Source organism: Pelodiscus sinensis, chromosome 32 (genome assembly GCF_049634645.1).
Source record: "Pelodiscus sinensis isolate JC-2024 chromosome 32, ASM4963464v1, whole genome shotgun sequence".
Classification (NCBI taxonomy): Eukaryota; Metazoa; Chordata; order Testudines; family Trionychidae; genus Pelodiscus; species Pelodiscus sinensis.
Genome location: NC_134742.1, coordinates 11,656,930 through 11,673,138, shown reverse-complemented (window position 1 = coordinate 11,673,138; position 16,209 = coordinate 11,656,930). Strand labels below are relative to the sequence as shown.

The 16,209-nt window shown below is 62.7% G+C and overlaps 2 protein-coding genes across 2 annotated transcripts; both read left to right on the top strand.

The window, feature by feature from the left end:
- Nucleotides 1–2,201: 2,201 nt before the first annotated feature.
- Nucleotides 2,202–4,749, top strand: LOC142823094 (uncharacterized). Its single transcript, XM_075913386.1, has 3 exons — nt 2,202–2,421; nt 2,989–3,843; nt 4,685–4,749. The coding sequence occupies exons 1-3, from the start codon at nt 2,202–2,204 to the stop codon at nt 4,747–4,749; spliced, it is 1,140 nt and encodes a 379-aa protein (XP_075769501.1).
- Nucleotides 4,750–7,583: 2,834 nt separating this feature from the next.
- On the top strand, nt 7,584–14,974 carry LOC102445526 (uncharacterized). Its single transcript, XM_075913385.1, has 7 exons — nt 7,584–7,803; nt 10,267–10,382; nt 10,869–11,001; nt 11,443–11,820; nt 12,310–12,459; nt 13,207–13,292; nt 14,014–14,974. The coding sequence occupies exons 1-7, from the start codon at nt 7,584–7,586 to the stop codon at nt 14,098–14,100; spliced, it is 1,170 nt and encodes a 389-aa protein (XP_075769500.1). The 3' UTR covers nt 14,101–14,974.
- The last annotated feature ends 1,235 nt before the right edge of the window (nt 14,975–16,209 follow it).

The following is a 16,209-nucleotide window of genomic DNA, read 5'->3' as shown; positions in this document are numbered from 1 at the left end:
CCACAGCCACCTCGACCCCCAGCTCCGCTCAAACCTCAACCTCCAGCTCCACAGCCACCTCGACCCACAGCTCTGCTGAAACCTCAAACCCCAGCTCCACAGCCACCTCGACCCCCAGCTCTCCTGAAACCTCAACCCCCAGCTCCACAGCCACCTCGACCCCCAGCTCTCCTGAAACCTCGACCCCCAGCTCCACAGCCACCTCGACCTCCAGCTCCACAGCCATCTCGACCCCCAGTTCCGCTGAAACCTCGAACTCCAGCTCCACAGCCACCTCGACCCCCACCTCCGCTGAAACCTCGACCCCCAGTTCCGCTGAAACCTCGACCCCCAGCTCCACAGCCACCTCGACCCCCAGCTCCACAGCCACCTCGACCCCCAGCTCCACTGAAACCTTGACCCCCAGCTCCACAGCCACCTTGACCCCCAGCTCCACAGCCACCTCGACCCCAAGCTCCATAGCCACCTCAACCCCCAGCTCCACAGCCACCTCGACCCCCAGCTCCACTGAAACCTCAACCCCCAGCTCCACAGCCACCTCGACCCCCAGCTCCACAGCCACCTCGACCCCCAGCTCCACTGAAACCTCGACCCCCAGCTCCACAGCCACCTCGACCCCCAGCTCCACTGAAACCTTGACCCCCAGCTCCACAGCCACCTTGACCCCCAGCTCCACAGCCACCTTGACCCCAAGGTCCATAGCCACCTCGACCCCCAGCTCCACAGCCACCTCGACCCCCAGCTCCACTGAAACCTCAACCCCCAGCTCCACAGCCACCTCGACCCCCAGCTCCACAGCCACCTCGACCCCCAGCTCCACTGAAACCTCGACCCCCAGCTCCACAGCCACCTCGACCCCCAGCTCCACTGAAACCTCGACCCCCAGCTCCAGAGCCACCTCGACCACCAGATCCGCTGAAACCCCAACCACCAGCTCCGCTGAAACCTCGACGTCCAGTTCCACAGCCACCTCGACCCCCAGCTCCACTGAAACCTCGACCCCCAGCTCCACAGCCACCTCGACCCCCAGCTCCACTGAAACCTCGACCCCCAGCTCTGCTGAAACCTCGACCCCCAGCTCCACTGAAACCTCGACCCCCAGCTCCACAGCCACCTCGACCCCCAGCTCCACAGCCACCTCGACCCCCAGCTCCACAGCCACCTCGACCCCCAGCTCTGCTGAAACCTCGACCCCCAGCTCCACAGCCACCTCGACCCCCAGCTCTGCTGAAACCTCGACCCCCAGCTCCACTGAAACCTCGACCTCCAGCTCCACAGCCACCTCGACCCCCAGCTCCACAGCCACCCCGACCCCCAGCTCCGCTGAAACCTCGACCTCCAGCTCTACTGAAACCTCGATCCCCAGCTCCACAGCCACCTTGACCCCCAGCTCTGCTGAAACCTCGACCCCCAGTTCCACAGCCACCTCAACCCCCAGCTCCACTGAAACCTCGACCCCCAGCTCCACAGCCACCTCGACCCCCAGCTCCACTGAAACCTCGACCCCCAGCTCCACAGCCACCTCGACCCCCAGCTCCGCTGAAACCTCGACCTCCAGCTCTGCTGAAACCTCGACCCACAGCTCCACAGCCACCTTGACCCCCAGCTCTGCTGAAACCTCGACCCCCAGCTCCACAGCCACCTCGACCCCCAGCTCCACTGAAACCTCGACCCCCAGCTCTGCTGAAACCTCGACCTCCAGCTCTTCTGAAACCTCGACCCCCAGCTCCGCTCAAACCTCGACCCCCAGCTCTGCTGAAATCTCGACCCCCAGCTCCACAGCCACCTCGACCCCCAGCTCCGCTGAAACCTCGACCCCCAGCTCCACAGCCACCTTGACCCCCAGCTCTGCTAAAACCTCGACCCCCAGTTCCACAGCCACCTCGACCCCCATCTCCACAGCCACCTCGACCCCCAGCTCTGCTGAAACCTCGACCCCCAGCTCCACAGCCACCTCGACCCCCAGCTCCACAGCCACCTCGACCCCCAGCTCTGCTGAAACCTCGACCCCCAGCTCCACAGCCACCTCGACCCCCAGCTCCACTGAAACCTCGACCCCCAGCTCCACAGCCACCTCGACCCCCAGCTCCACTGAAACCTCGACCCCCAGCTCCACAGCCACCTTGACCCCCAGCTCCACAGCCACCTCGACTCCCAGCTCCACTGAAACCTCGACCCCCAGCTCCACAGCCACTTCAACCATGAGATCCTCTCCCAACACAACCCCCAGCTCCTTTGCCACCTCTACTCCCAGCCCTGTAGCCACCATGACCTTCACCTCCACTTCCACCACACCCCCCAACTCCGCTGCGATCATCACCCGCAGCCCCCCTCCGAACACAACCTCGAGCTCTGCTGCTGCCATGACCCCCAGCTCCACAGGCACCTCGACCTCCAGCTCCCCTGATGCCTCTACCTCCAGTTCCAGTTCCAGAGTCACCTCGACCTCCAGCTCCACAGCCACCTCGACCCCCAGCTCCACAGCCACCTCGACCTCCAGATCCGCTGAAACCTCAACCCCCAGCTCCGCTGAAACCTCGACGTCCAGCTCCACAGCCACCTCGACCTCCAGCTCCACTGAAACCTCGACCCCCAGCTCCACAGCCACCTCGACCCCCAGCTCTGCTGAAACCTCGACCCCCAGCTCCACTGAAACCTCAACCCCCAGCTCCACAGCCACCTCGACCTCCAGCTCCACTGAAAACTCGACCCCCAGCTCCACAGCCACCTCGACCCCCAGCTCTGCTGAAACCTCGACCCCCAGCTCCACTGAAACCTCGACCTCCAGCTCCACAGCCACCTCGACCCCGAGCTCCACAGCCACCTCGACCCCCAGCTCTGCTGAAACCTCGACCCCCAGCTCCACAGCCACCTCGACCCCCAGCTCCACTGAAACCTCGACCCCCAGCTCCACAGCCACCTCGACCCCCAGCTCCGCTGAAACCTCGACCTCCAGCTCTGCTGAAACCTCGACCCCCAGCTCCACAGCCACCACGACCCCCAGCTCTGCTGAAACCTCGACCCCCAGCTCCACAGCCACCACGACCCCCAGCTCCACTGAAACCTCGACCCCCAGCTCCACAGCCACCACGACCCCCAGCTCTGCTGAAACCTCAACCCCCAGCTCCGCTCAAACCTCGACCCCCAGCTCTGCTGAAACCTCGACCCCCAGCTCCACAGCCACCTCGACCCCCAGCTCCACTGAAACCTCGACCCCCAGCTCCACAGCCACCTCGACCCCCAGCTCCACAGCCACCTCGACTCCCAGCTCCACTGAAACCTCGACCCCCAGCTCCACAGCCACCACGACCCCCAGCTCCACAGCCACCTTGACCCCCAGCTCTGCTGAAACCTCGACCTCCAGCTCCGCTGAAACCTCGACCCCCAGCTCTGCTGAAACCTCGACCTCCAGTTCCACAGCCACCTCGACCCCCAGCTCCACTGAAACCTCGACCCCCAGTTCCACAGCCACCTCGACCCCCAGCTCCACAGCCACCTCAACCCCCAGCTCTGCTGAAACCTCGACCCCCAGTTCCACAGCCACCTCGACCCACAGCTCCACTGAAACCTCGACCCCCAGCTCCACTGAAACCTCGACCCCCAGCTCCACAGCCACCTCGACTCCCAGCTCTGCTGAAACCTCAACCCCCAGCTCCACAGCCACCTCGACCCCCAGCTCCACAGCCACCTCGACCCCCAGCTCCAAAGCCACCTCGACCACCAGCTCTGATGAAACCTCGACCTCCAGCTCTGCTGAAACCTCAACCTCCAGCTCCACTGAAACCTCGACCCCCAGCTCCACAGCCACCTCGACCACCAGCTCCGCTGAAACCTCGACCTCCAGCTCCACAGCCACCTCGACCTCCAGCTCTGCTGAAACCTCGACCCCCAGCTCCACAGCCACCTCGACCCCCAGCTCTGCTGAAACCTCAACCCCCAGCTCCACAGCCACCTCCACCCCCAGCTCTGCTGAAACCTCGACCCCCAGCTCCGCTGAAACCTCGACCCCCAGCTCCACAGCCACCTCGACCCCCAACTCCGCTGAAACCTCGACCTCCAGCCCCACAGCCACCTCGACCCCCAGCTCCACAGCCACCTCGACCCCCAACTCCGCTGAAACCTCGACCTCCAGCTCCACTGAAACCTCAACCCCCAGCTCCGCTGAAACCTCGACCTCCAGCTCCACAGCCACCTCCACCCCCAGCTCTGCTGAAACCTCGACCCCCAGCTCCGCTGAAACCTCGACCCCCAGCTCCACTGAAACCTCGACCTCCAGCTCTGCTGAAACCTCAACCCCCAGCTCCACAGCCACCTCGACCCCTAGCTCCACAGCCACCTCGACCCCCAGCTCCAAAGCCACCTCGACCACCAGCTCCAAAGCCACCTCGACCACCAGCTCTGCTGAAACCTCGACCTCCAGCTCTGCTGAAACCTCGACCTCCAGCTCCACTGAAACCTCGACCACCAGCTCCACTGAAACCTCGACCACCAGCTCCACAGCCACCTCGACCCACAGTTCCACTGAAACCTCGACCTCCAGCTCCACAGCCACCTCGACCCCCAGTTCCGCTGAAACCTCGACCCCCAGCTCCTCAGCCACCTCGACCCCCAGGTCTGCTGAAATCTCGACCTCCAGCTCCACAGCCACCTTGACCCCCAGCTCCGCTGAAACCTCTACCCCCAGCTCCACAGCCACCTCGACCCCCAGCTCCGCTGAAACCTCTACCCCCAGCTCCACAGCCACCTTGACCCCCAGCTCCACAGCCACCTCGAACCTCAGCTCCAGTGAAACCTCTACCCCCAGCTCCACAGCCACCTCGACCCCCAGCTCCACAGCCACCTCGAACCTCAGCTCCAGTGAAACCTCTACCCCCAGCTCCACAGCCACCTCGACCCCCAGCTCCGCTGAAACCTCTACCCCCAGCTCCACAGCCACCTCGACCCCCAGCTCCACAGCCACCTCGAACCTCAGCTCCAGTGAAACCTCGACCCGCAGCTCCACAGCCACCTCGACCCCCAGCTCCACAGCCACCTCGACCCCAAGCTCCATAGCCACCTCGACCCCCAGCTCCACAGCCACCTCGACACCCAGCTCCACTGAAACCTCAACCCCCAGCTCCACAGCCACCTCGACCCCCAGCTCTGCTAAAACCTCGACCACCAGCTCCACAGCCACCTCGACCCTCAGCTCCACAGCCACTTCAACCCCCAGCTCCACTGAAACCTCGACCCCCAGCTCCACAGCCACCTCGACCTCCATATCCGCTGAAACCTCGACCCCCAGCTCCGCTGAAAACTCGACATCCAGCTCCACAGCCACCTCGACCCCCAGCTCCACTGAAACCTCGACCCCCAGCTCCACAGCCACCTCGACCCCCAGCTCCGCTCAAACCTCAACCTCCAGCTCCACAGCCACCTCGACCCACAGCTCTGCTGAAACCTCAAACCCCAGCTCCACAGCCACCTCGACCCCCAGCTCTCCTGAAACCTCAACCCCCAGCTCCACAGCCACCTCGACCCCCAGCTCTCCTGAAACCTCGACCCCCAGCTCCACAGCCACCTCGAACTCCAGCTCCACAGCCACCTCGACCCCCACCTCCGCTGAAACCTCGACCCCCAGTTCCGCTGAAACCTCGACCCCCAGCTCCACAGCCACCTCGACCCCCAGCTCCACTGAAACCTTGACCCCCAGCTCCACAGCCACCTCGACCCCCAGCTCCACTGAAACCTTGACCCCCAGCTCCACAGCCACCTTGACCCCCAGCTCCACTGAAACCTTGACCCCCAGCTCCACAGCCACCTCGACCCCAAGCTCCATAGCCACCTCGACCCCCAGCTCCACAGCCACCTCGACCCCCAGCTCCACTGAAACCTCAACCCCCAGCTCCACAGCCACCTCGACCCCCAGCTCCACAGCCACCTCGACCCCCAGCTCCACTGAAACCTCGACCCCCAGCTCCACTGAAACCTTGACCCCCAGCTCCACAGCCACCTTGACCCCCAGCTCCACAGCCACCTCGACCCCAAGCTCCATAGCCACCTCGACCCCCAGCTCCACAGCCACCTCGACCCCCAGCTCCACTGAAACCTCAACCCCCAGCTCCACAGCCACCTCGACCCCCAGCTCCACAGCCACCTCGACCCCCAGCTCCACTGAAACCTCGACCCCCAGCTCCACAGCCACCTCGACCCCCAGCTCCACTGAAACCTCGACCCCCAGCTCCAGAGCCACCTCGACCACCAGATCCGCTGAAACCCCAACCACCAGCTCCGCTGAAACCTCGACGTCCAGTTCCACAGCCACCTCGACCCCCAGCTCCACTGAAACCTCGACCCCCAGCTCCACAGCCACCTCGACCCCCAGCTCCACTGAAACCTCGACCCCCAGCTCTGCTGAAACCTCGACCCCCAGCTCCACTGAAACCTCGACCCCCAGCTCCACAGCCACCTCGACCCCCAGCTCCACAGCCACCTCGACCCCCAGCTCTGCTGAAACCTCGACCCCCAGCTCCACAGCCACCTCGACCCCCAGCTCTGCTGAAACCTCGACCCCCAGCTCCACTGAAACCTCGACCTCCAGCTCCACAGCCACCTCGACCCCCAGCTCCACAGCCACCCCGACCCCCAGCTCCGCTGAAACCTCGACCTCCAGCTCTACTGAAACCTCGATCCCCAGCTCCACAGCCACCTTGACCCCCAGCTCTGCTGAAACCTCGACCCCCAGTTCCACAGCCACCTCAACCCCCAGCTCCACTGAAACCTCGACCCCCAGCTCCACAGCCACCTCGACCCCCAGCTCCACTGAAACCTCGACCCCCAGCTCCACAGCCACCTCGACCCCCAGCTCCGCTGAAACCTCGACCTCCAGCTCTGCTGAAACCTCGACCCACAGCTCCACAGCCACCTTGACCCCCAGCTCTGCTGAAACCTCGACCCCCAGCTCCACAGCCACCTCGACCCCCAGCTCCACTGAAACCTCGACCCCCAGCTCTGCTGAAACCTCGACCTCCAGCTCTTCTGAAACCTCGACCCCCAGCTCCGCTCAAACCTCGACCCCCAGCTCCACAGCCACTTCAACCCCCAGCTCTGCTGAAACCTCAACCCCCAGCTCCGCTCAAACCTCGACCCCCAGCTCTGCTGAAATCTCGACCCCCAGCTCCACAGCCACCTCGACCCCCAGCTCCGCTGAAACCTCGACCCCCAGCTCCACAGCCACCTTGACCCCCAGCTCTGCTAAAACCTCGACCCCCAGTTCCACAGCCACCTCGACCCCCATCTCCACAGCCACCTCGACCCCCAGCTCTGCTGAAACCTCGACCCCCAGCTCCACAGCCACCTCGACCCCCAGCTCCACAGCCACCTCGACCCCCAGCTCTGCTGAAACCTCGACCCCCAGCTCCACAGCCACCTCGACCCCCAGCTCCACTGAAACCTCGACCCCCAGCTCCACAGCCACCTCGACCCCCAGCTCCACTGAAACCTCGACCCCCAGCTCCACAGCCACCTTGACCCCCAGCTCCACAGCCACCTCGACTCCCAGCTCCACTGAAACCTCGACCCCCAGCTCCACAGCCACTGCAACCATGAGATCCTCTCCCAACACAACCCCCAGCTCCTTTGCCACCTCTACTCCCAGCCCTGTAGCCACCATGACCTTCACCTCCACTTCCACCACACCCCCCAACTCCGCTGCGATCATCACCCGCAGCCCCCCTCCGAACACAACCTCGAGCTCTGCTGCTGCCATGACCCCCAGCTCCACAGGCACCTCGACCTCCAGCTCCCCTGATGCCTCTACCTCCAGTTCCAGTTCCAGAGTCACCTCGACCTCCAGCTCCACAGCCACCTCGACCCCCAGCTCCACAGCCACCTCGACCTCCAGATCCGCTGAAACCTCAACCCCCAGCTCCGCTGAAACCTCGACGTCCAGCTCCACAGCCACCTCGACCTCCAGCTCCACTGAAACCTCGACCCCCAGCTCCACAGCCACCTCGACCCCCAGCTCTGCTGAAACCTCGACCCCCAGCTCCACTGAAACCTCAACCCCCAGCTCCACAGCCACCTCGACCTCCAGCTCCACTGAAACCTCGACCCCCAGCTCCACAGCCACCTCGACCCCCAGCTCTGCTGAAACCTCGACCCCCAGCTCCACTGAAACCTCGACCTCCAGCTCCACAGCCACCTCGACCCCCAGCTCCACAGCCACCTCGACCCCCAGCTCTGCTGAAACCTCGACCCCCAGCTCCACAGCCACCTCGACCCCCAGCTCCACTGAAACCTCGACCCCCAGCTCCACAGCCACCTCGACCCCCAGCTCCGCTGAAACCTCGACCTCCAGCTCTGCTGAAACCTCGACCCCCAGCTCCACAGCCACCTCAACCCCCAGCTCCACTGAAACCTCGACCCCCAGCTCCACAGCCACCTCGACCCCCAGCTCCACTGAAACCTCGACCCCCAGCTCCACAGCCACCACGACCCCCAGCTCTGCTGAAACCTCGACCCCCAGCTCCACAGCCACCTTGACCCCCAGCTCTGCTGAAACCTCGACCCCCAGCTCCACAGCCACCTCGACCCCCAGCTCCACAGCCACCTCGACCCCCAGCTCCACTGAAACCTCGACCCCCAGCTCTGCTGAAACCTCGACCCCCAGCTCCACAGCCACCTCGACCCCCAGCTCCACTGAAACCTCGACCCCCAGCTCTGCTGAAACCTCGACCTCCAGCTCTGCAGCCACCTTGAACCCCAGCTCCGCTGAAACCTCAACCCCCAGCTCCGCTCAAACCTCGACCCCCAGCTCCACAGCCACTTCAACCCCCAGCTCTGCTGAAACCTCAACCCCCAGCTCCGCTCAAACCTCGACCCCCAGCTCTGCTGAAACCTCGACCCCCAGCTCCACAGCCACCTCGACCCCCAGCTCTGCTGAAACCTCGTCCCCCAGTTCCACAGCCACCTCGACCCCCAGCTCTGCTGAAACCTTGACCCCCAGCTCCACAGCCACCTCGACCCCCAGCTCTGCTGAAACCTCGACCCCCAGCTCCACAGCCACCTCGACCCCCAGCTCCACTGAAACCTCGACCCCCAGCTCCACAGCCACCTCGACCCCCAGCTCCACTGAAACCTCGACCCCCAGCTCTGCTGAAACCTCGACCTCCAGCTCTGCAGCCACCTTGAACCCCAGCTCCGCTGAAACCTCAACCCCCAGCTCCGCTCAAACCTCGACCCCCAGCTCCACAGCCACTTCAACCCCCAGCTCTGCTGAAACCTCAACCCCCAGCTCCGCTCAAACCTCGACCCCCAGCTCTGCTGAAACCTCGACCCCCAGCTCCACAGCCACCTCGACCCCCAGCTCCACTGAAACCTCGACCCCCAGCTCCACAGCCACCTCGACCCCCAGCTCCACAGCCACCTCGACTCCCAGCTCCACTGAAACCTCGACCCCCAGCTCCACAGCCACCACGACCCCCAGCTCCACAGCCACCTTGACCCCCAGCTCTGCTGAAACCTCGACCCCCAGCTCCACAGCCACCTCGACCCCCAGCTCCACAGCCACCTCGACCCCCAGCTCCACTGAAACCTCGACCCCCAGCTCTGCTGAAACCTCGACCCCCAGCTCCACAGCCACCTCGACCCCCAGCTCCACTGAAACCTCGACCCCCAGCTCTGCTGAAACCTCGACCTCCAGCTCTGCAGCCACCTTGAACCCCAGCTCCGCTGAAACCTCAACCCCCAGCTCCGCTCAAACCTCGACCCCCAGCTCCACAGCCACTTCAACCCCCAGCTCTGCTGAAACCTCAACCCCCAGCTCCGCTCAAACCTCGACCCCCAGCTCTGCTGAAACCTCGACCCCCAGCTCCACAGCCACCTCGACCCCCAGCTCTGCTGAAACCTCGACCCCCAGTTCCACAGCCACCTCGACCCCCAGCTCCACAGCCACCTCGACCCCCAGCTCTGCTGAAACCTCGACCCCCAGCTCCACAGGCACCTCGACCCCCAGCTCCACTGATGCCTCGACCTCCAGTTCCAGTTCCACCTCGACCTCCAGCTCTGCAGCCACCTCGACCTCCAGCTCTGCTGAAACCTCCACCCCCAGCTCCACAGCCACCTCGACCCCCAGCTCCACTGAAACCTCGACCCCCAGCTCCACAGCCACCTCGACCCCCAGCTCCACAGCCACCTCAACCCCCAGCTCCACTGAAACCTCGACCCCCAGCTCCACAGCCACCTCGACCCCCAGCTCTGCTGAAACCTCGACCCCCAGCTCCACAGCCACCTCGACCCCCAGCTCTGCTGAAACCTCCACCCCCAGCTCCACAGCCACCTCGACCACCAGCTCTGCTGAAACCTCCACCCCCAGCTCCACAGCCACCTCAACCCCCAGCTCCACAGCCACCTCGACCCCCAGCTCCACAGCCACCTCGAACCTCAGCTCCAGTGAAACCTCGACCCCCAGCTCCACTGAAACCTCGACCCCCAGCTCCACTGAAACCTCGACCCCCAGCTCCACAGCCACCTCAACCCCCAGCTCCACTGAAACCTCGACCCCCAGCTCCACAGCCACATCGACCCCCAGCTCTGCTGAAACCTCCACCCCCAGCTCCACAGCCACCTCGACCACCAGCTCTGCTGAAACCTCGACCCCCAGCTCCACAGCCACCTCGACCCCCAGCTCTGCTGAAACCTCGACCCCCAGCTCCACAGCCACCTCGACCCCCAGCTCTGCTGAAACCTCGACCCCCAGCTCCACAGCCACCTCGACCCCCAGCTCTGCTGAAACCTCGACCCCCAGCTCCACTGAAACCTCGACCCCCAGCTCCACAGCCACCTCGACCCCCAGCTCTGCTGAAACCTCGACCCCCAGCTCCACAGCCACCTCGACCCCCAGCTCTGCTGAAACCTCGACCCCCAGCTCCACTGAAACCTCGACCCCCAGCTCCACAGCCACCTCGACCCCCAGCTCTGCTGAAACCTCGACCCCCAGCTCCACAGCCACCTCGACCCCCAGCTCTGCTGAAACCTCGACCCCCAGCTCCACAGCCACCTCGACCCCCAGCTCTGCTGAAACCTCGACCCCCAGCTCCACAGCCACCTCGACCCCCAGCTCTGCTGAAACCTCGACCCCCAGCTCCACTGAAACCTTGACCCCCAGCTCCACAGCCACCTCGACCCCCAGCTCTGCTGAAACCTCGACCCCCAGCTCCACAGCCACCTCGACCCCCAGCTCTGCTGAAACCTCGACCCCCAGCTCCACAGCCACCTCGACCCCCAGCTCTGCTGAAACCTCGACCCCCAGCTCCACAGCCACCTCGACCCCCAGCTCTGCTGAAACCTCGACCCCCAGCTCCACAGCCACCTCGACCCCCAGCTCTGCTGAAACCTCGACCCCCAGCTCCACAGCCACCTCGACCCCCAGCTCTGCTGAAACCTCGACCCCCAGCTCCACAGCCACCTCGACCCCCAGCTCTGCTGAAACCTCGACCCCCAGCTCCACAGCCACCTCGACCCCCAGCTCTGCTGAAACCTCGACCTCCAGCTCCACAGCCACCTCGACCCCCAGCTCTGCTGAAACCTCAACCTCCAACTCCACAGCCACCTCCGTCACCAGCTCCGCCACCGCCTTGGTGCCCAACTCCACTGAAACCTCAGCCTCCAGCTCCGCTTCCAGGATGACTGGCTCTGCTACGATCTCTCCACCGTCTACCCCAACATCCACTCACTCCGGGGCTGCTGCTTCTTCTGGCTCCCCTGCCGTCACCCCCAGCCCCGGCGGCGTCAGCTCTGTCAGCTCCTCTAGCACCCCCGCCTCCTCTGCTACCACACTGGGTACGTTTATGTTGCATTTGTGGCTCCGGGTGGCACCCAGAAGCCCCCCTACGCCCGCTGCTGCACATCCCATATGGTGGCGCTAACCCTGCCCAACCCCCCACCAAAGCCACTCATAACGCTGCACGCCCGGCCTTCCCCAGCTAACATGCCCCAGGTTTGTAGGTTAGGGGGGCATTGGAGGCCTCCACGGGGACACTGGTGGAGGAGCACAAATGGTGCACAGGAGAGGGCTTGTGGTGAGAGGAAACTTCCCCGGCAGCTGTGCCTAGATAGGCACCGAGCCGCTTTCATGTAAAGTTCTCCTCCATAATCAGACCTTGCTGGGAACAGGCGACAGGGGAAGGGTCACTGGATGTTCCCTGTTCTGTTCCCTCCCTCTGGGGCACCTGGCATTGGACACTGCGGGCCGACAGGACCCTGAGCTAGATGGATCTTTGGTCTGACCCCGCAGGTTCTTACCATCTGAGGTCTTCTTTTATCCACTAGTTTCCATCGCGACTCGAGGAGAGACGACGTCTGGCCAGCCTGCGTCTGGACCGGCCACCTCTCCCAATCCACCTGGATCCACGACGCCTTCGGGGGCCGGTGGGACCGCCTCATCGCGTGGGTCTTCTCCTGTCACCTCCCACACCACCGGTGAGCTGATCGGCTTGCTAAGTAGCAGGACCAGTTATAGCAGCGGTTCCCAAACATTCTGGCATCACGCCCCCTTTTTTATTTTTGAGACACCCTCACGCTGCTGTGGAACTCCATGCTGCTGCACAGCTCCTCACTTCCATGGGAGCTGGCGCGTGTCCCTCCCAGCCCCTGACTCTCAAGTCTGAGCAACCTGGCCTCTCCAAGGGCTCTAAAATCTGCCCACCAGCCCCACCGGCTTGAAATATTCTGGGCCTCCCCCAGGCCTTGTCCAGGACGCATGTGTAACCCACACACCTCGTGTGGGTCACTGTCCCATGCAGTGGCACTTAGACCACGTACAACGAGCGGTACGAATAAGGGAGCTGGACAGCCTAAGCAGCGAGCCAGCTGGCTTTATAACTCACACGGTAGCGGCTCCTCCTCCGAAGTTCCCAGGTTCAAATCCGCCCAGTGGCTGTTACACATAGTCCGAATGTGAGGCCCTTGCCGCAAGGGATCCTGGTCCTAGGGTGTCTGGGAAGTCGCTGTGGCTTATGCAGGCTGGAAAAGGGGGTCTAATGCTGGGATGAGGCGAAGGCCGGTGGTCCCGTAGACAGGGGCCCTGTAGCCTCATATGCGGGCTCCCTCTGCGCCTCCACTGGGGCTGGCTGTGCTCCCACTGCAGGGCAGGACTGTAAAAGTGGTCCCCTGATGCTTTCACACTGGCTTAACCCTTCCTCCTCTCCCTGATCTTGTCCTCTGCAGCGGCTCTGGAGGGCAGTACCTTCCCCTACTGGGCCATCATCCTCATCTGTCTGGGAGCACTGAGCTTGCTGTCCTTCTCCTGCCTGGTAAGAATCCTGGGGCATAGAGGGGTGGCAGCTGGCTCCTCTCCCCTTAGGTGCTAAAAGGCTGCAGTAGTAGGTTGTTATCCCTCTGTGCAGGCTGCTGCTAGATGGCAATAGGGCACCAGCTTTGGTGGTGTGTGTAAGACATACTACCCTGGGTAGGGGGTCTGGCAGCTGCCTAGCTGCATACGCAGTTGCCACCAGACTGCTAGTTTCTCGTCCCAACTCTGGCAGAGGCAGGGGATCTGGGGGGGGGGGGCAGGACTTCTAGGGTCTATCGGTGGGGGGGGGGGGAAGGGAGGACGGGGCTCCTGAGTTCTCTGGCCTGTTTCTGGAGGGCTGTGATATTTAGTGGTTAGAGCAGCAAAGGTGGGAAGTCAGGACTCCTGGATCCTTTCCCCAGTTCTGGGAGGAGGAATGGAGTCTAGTGGTTAAAGCAACAGGTACGGGAAGGACTGCTAGGTCTCCTCCCAGAGTGTGTGTGTGTGGGGGGGGGAGAAATCTAGTGGTTAAAGCAGGGAGAGTTGGCAGCCAGGGCTCTTAGGTTCCCCTGCTGGGAAAGGGAAGTGAGGTCCAGTGGTTAAATCAAGGGGGCTGGGCGTCAGGGCTCCAGGCTTCTCTCCCCATCTCAGAAAGGGGAGTGGGGTTTAGTGGTTAGAGCCCCCACGCAGCGTGTCTGTATCTCTTTGCCCTGCCGTTCACCCTCTGGCGCTGTCTCCTGCAGCTGGTGTTTTTCCTAAAGTCGCGGCTGGCTAGCGCCACCTCCTACTCGGTCCAGAAGGCTCAGCAGTTCCTCCAGAGCCGGAGCTAACGGGATCGCAGTTGGGAGAAGAACAGACAATCCGGACCTTCCGCCCTCGGCCACCCATAGTGGGGCTGCTGCGACCCAGCAGGTCTGGGCTCACCCAGAGCCCCAACAGTCAGTATTGAGCCGAGAGAGCCAGTATTAACCCTTAGCTGCCAGATGAACACGCACTGCATTCTGGAACGCAGCAGTGGGATGGCGCTTTGGGAACGCAGACTGTCAGAATCCACACCGAGCACCAGGGACAATAGAAAGGTGGATCCCAGCTGGGGCAGAGCCTGTCTCTTGCTGTGTCTGGGCAGCGCTCGGCACAACGGGGCCCTGATCCCAGCTGGGGCAGGGTCTGTCTCTTGCTGTGTCTGTGCAGCGCCCGGCACAACGGGGCCCTGATCTCAGCTGGGGCAGGGACTGTCTCTTGCTGTGTCTGTGCAGCGCCCGGCACAACGGGGCCCTGATCCCAGCTGGGGCAGGGTCTGTCTCTCGCTGTGTCTGTGCAGCGCCCGGCACAACGGGGCCCTGATCCCAGCTGGGGCAGGGTCTGTCTCTTGCTGTGTCTGGACAGCGCCTGACACAATGGGGCCCTAATTATAGTAATTAGTAGCTGATCTGCTGCCATTCTGATCCTACCAGAATCACTGAGGGTTGAATCAGTACGTGAGGTTTTGTCCCTGGCGGACAAATGTACAATGGCCCGGTGCCACCACGGTAAATGTTGTACCTAGAATTTTATTGCAAAATTGTCTATTTTATTCGTGTTTCAAGTTTGCACATTTGCACTGCGGGGGGTTACTTCTCCCTGCCTTTGTCTATACCTCATGTATTTATCTATGTGTTATTATTTGAATATATCTGTATATTATATAAGTGTAAAGATAAAATATTTCATCCCTGCCAGGGATATTAAATTATATTATCTCTTTTCAGAATGTCTCATTATTACTGGCTCACATCGTCCCACCTGATATTCTCACCCCCAATTCCATGCTCGGACCAGTGGGCCCCCACCTCAGCTGGTATCCCCACCCCCGCATGCTGACTATGGTACAGACCAATAGGCCCCCACCTAGGCTCGTATCCCCAACCCTCCCCCCATGCTGACTATGGTTCAGACCAATGTTCCCCCAAGAAGGCTGGTATCTCCACCCCCCACTCCATGCACAGCATGGTTCAGACCAATGTTCCCCCATCTATGCTGGTATCTCCACCCCCCCCCCCATGCTGACTATGGTTCAGACCAATGGGTTCCCCAATCTAGGCTGGTATCCCCCCCACCCCCCTCATGCTGACTATGGTTCAGACCAATGTTCCCCCATCTAGGCTGGTATCTCCACCCCCCATGCTGACTATGGTTCAGACCAATGTTCCCCCATCTAGGCTGGTATCTCCACCCCCCCCCATGCTGACTATGGTTCAGACCAATGTTCCCCCATAGGCTGGTATCTCCACCCCCCATGCTGACTATGGTTCAGACCAATGTTCCCCCATAGGCTGGTATCTCCACCCCCCATGCTGACTATGGTTCAGATCAATGTTCCCCCATCTAGGCTGGTATTCCCCCCCCCCCGATGCTGACTACGGTTCAGACCAATGGGCCCCAATCTTGCCTGGTATGCCCCCCCCCATGCTGACTATGGTTCAGACCAATGTTCCCCCATATAGGCTGGTATCTCCACCCCCCCCCATGCTGACTATGGTTCAGACCAATGGGTTCCCCAATCTAGGCTGGTATCCCCCCCCCTCATGCTGACTATGGTTCAGACCAATGTTCCCCCATCTAGGCTGGTATCTCCACCCCCCATGCTGACTATGGTTCAGACCAATGTACCCCCATCTAGGCTGGTTTCCCTCCCCCCATGCTGACTATGGTTCAGACCAATGTTCCCCCATCTAGGCTGGTACCCCCCCCCCCCCATGCTGACTATGGTTCAGACCAATGTACCCCCATCTAGGCTGGTTTCCCTCCCCCCATGCTGACTATGGTTCAGACCAATGTTCCCCCATCTAGGCTGGTATCCCCCCCCCCCCATGCTGACTATGGTTCAGACCAATGTTCCCCCATCTAGGCTGGTATCCCCACCCCCATGCTGCCACGCCAGACCAGAACAATGGGCCCAT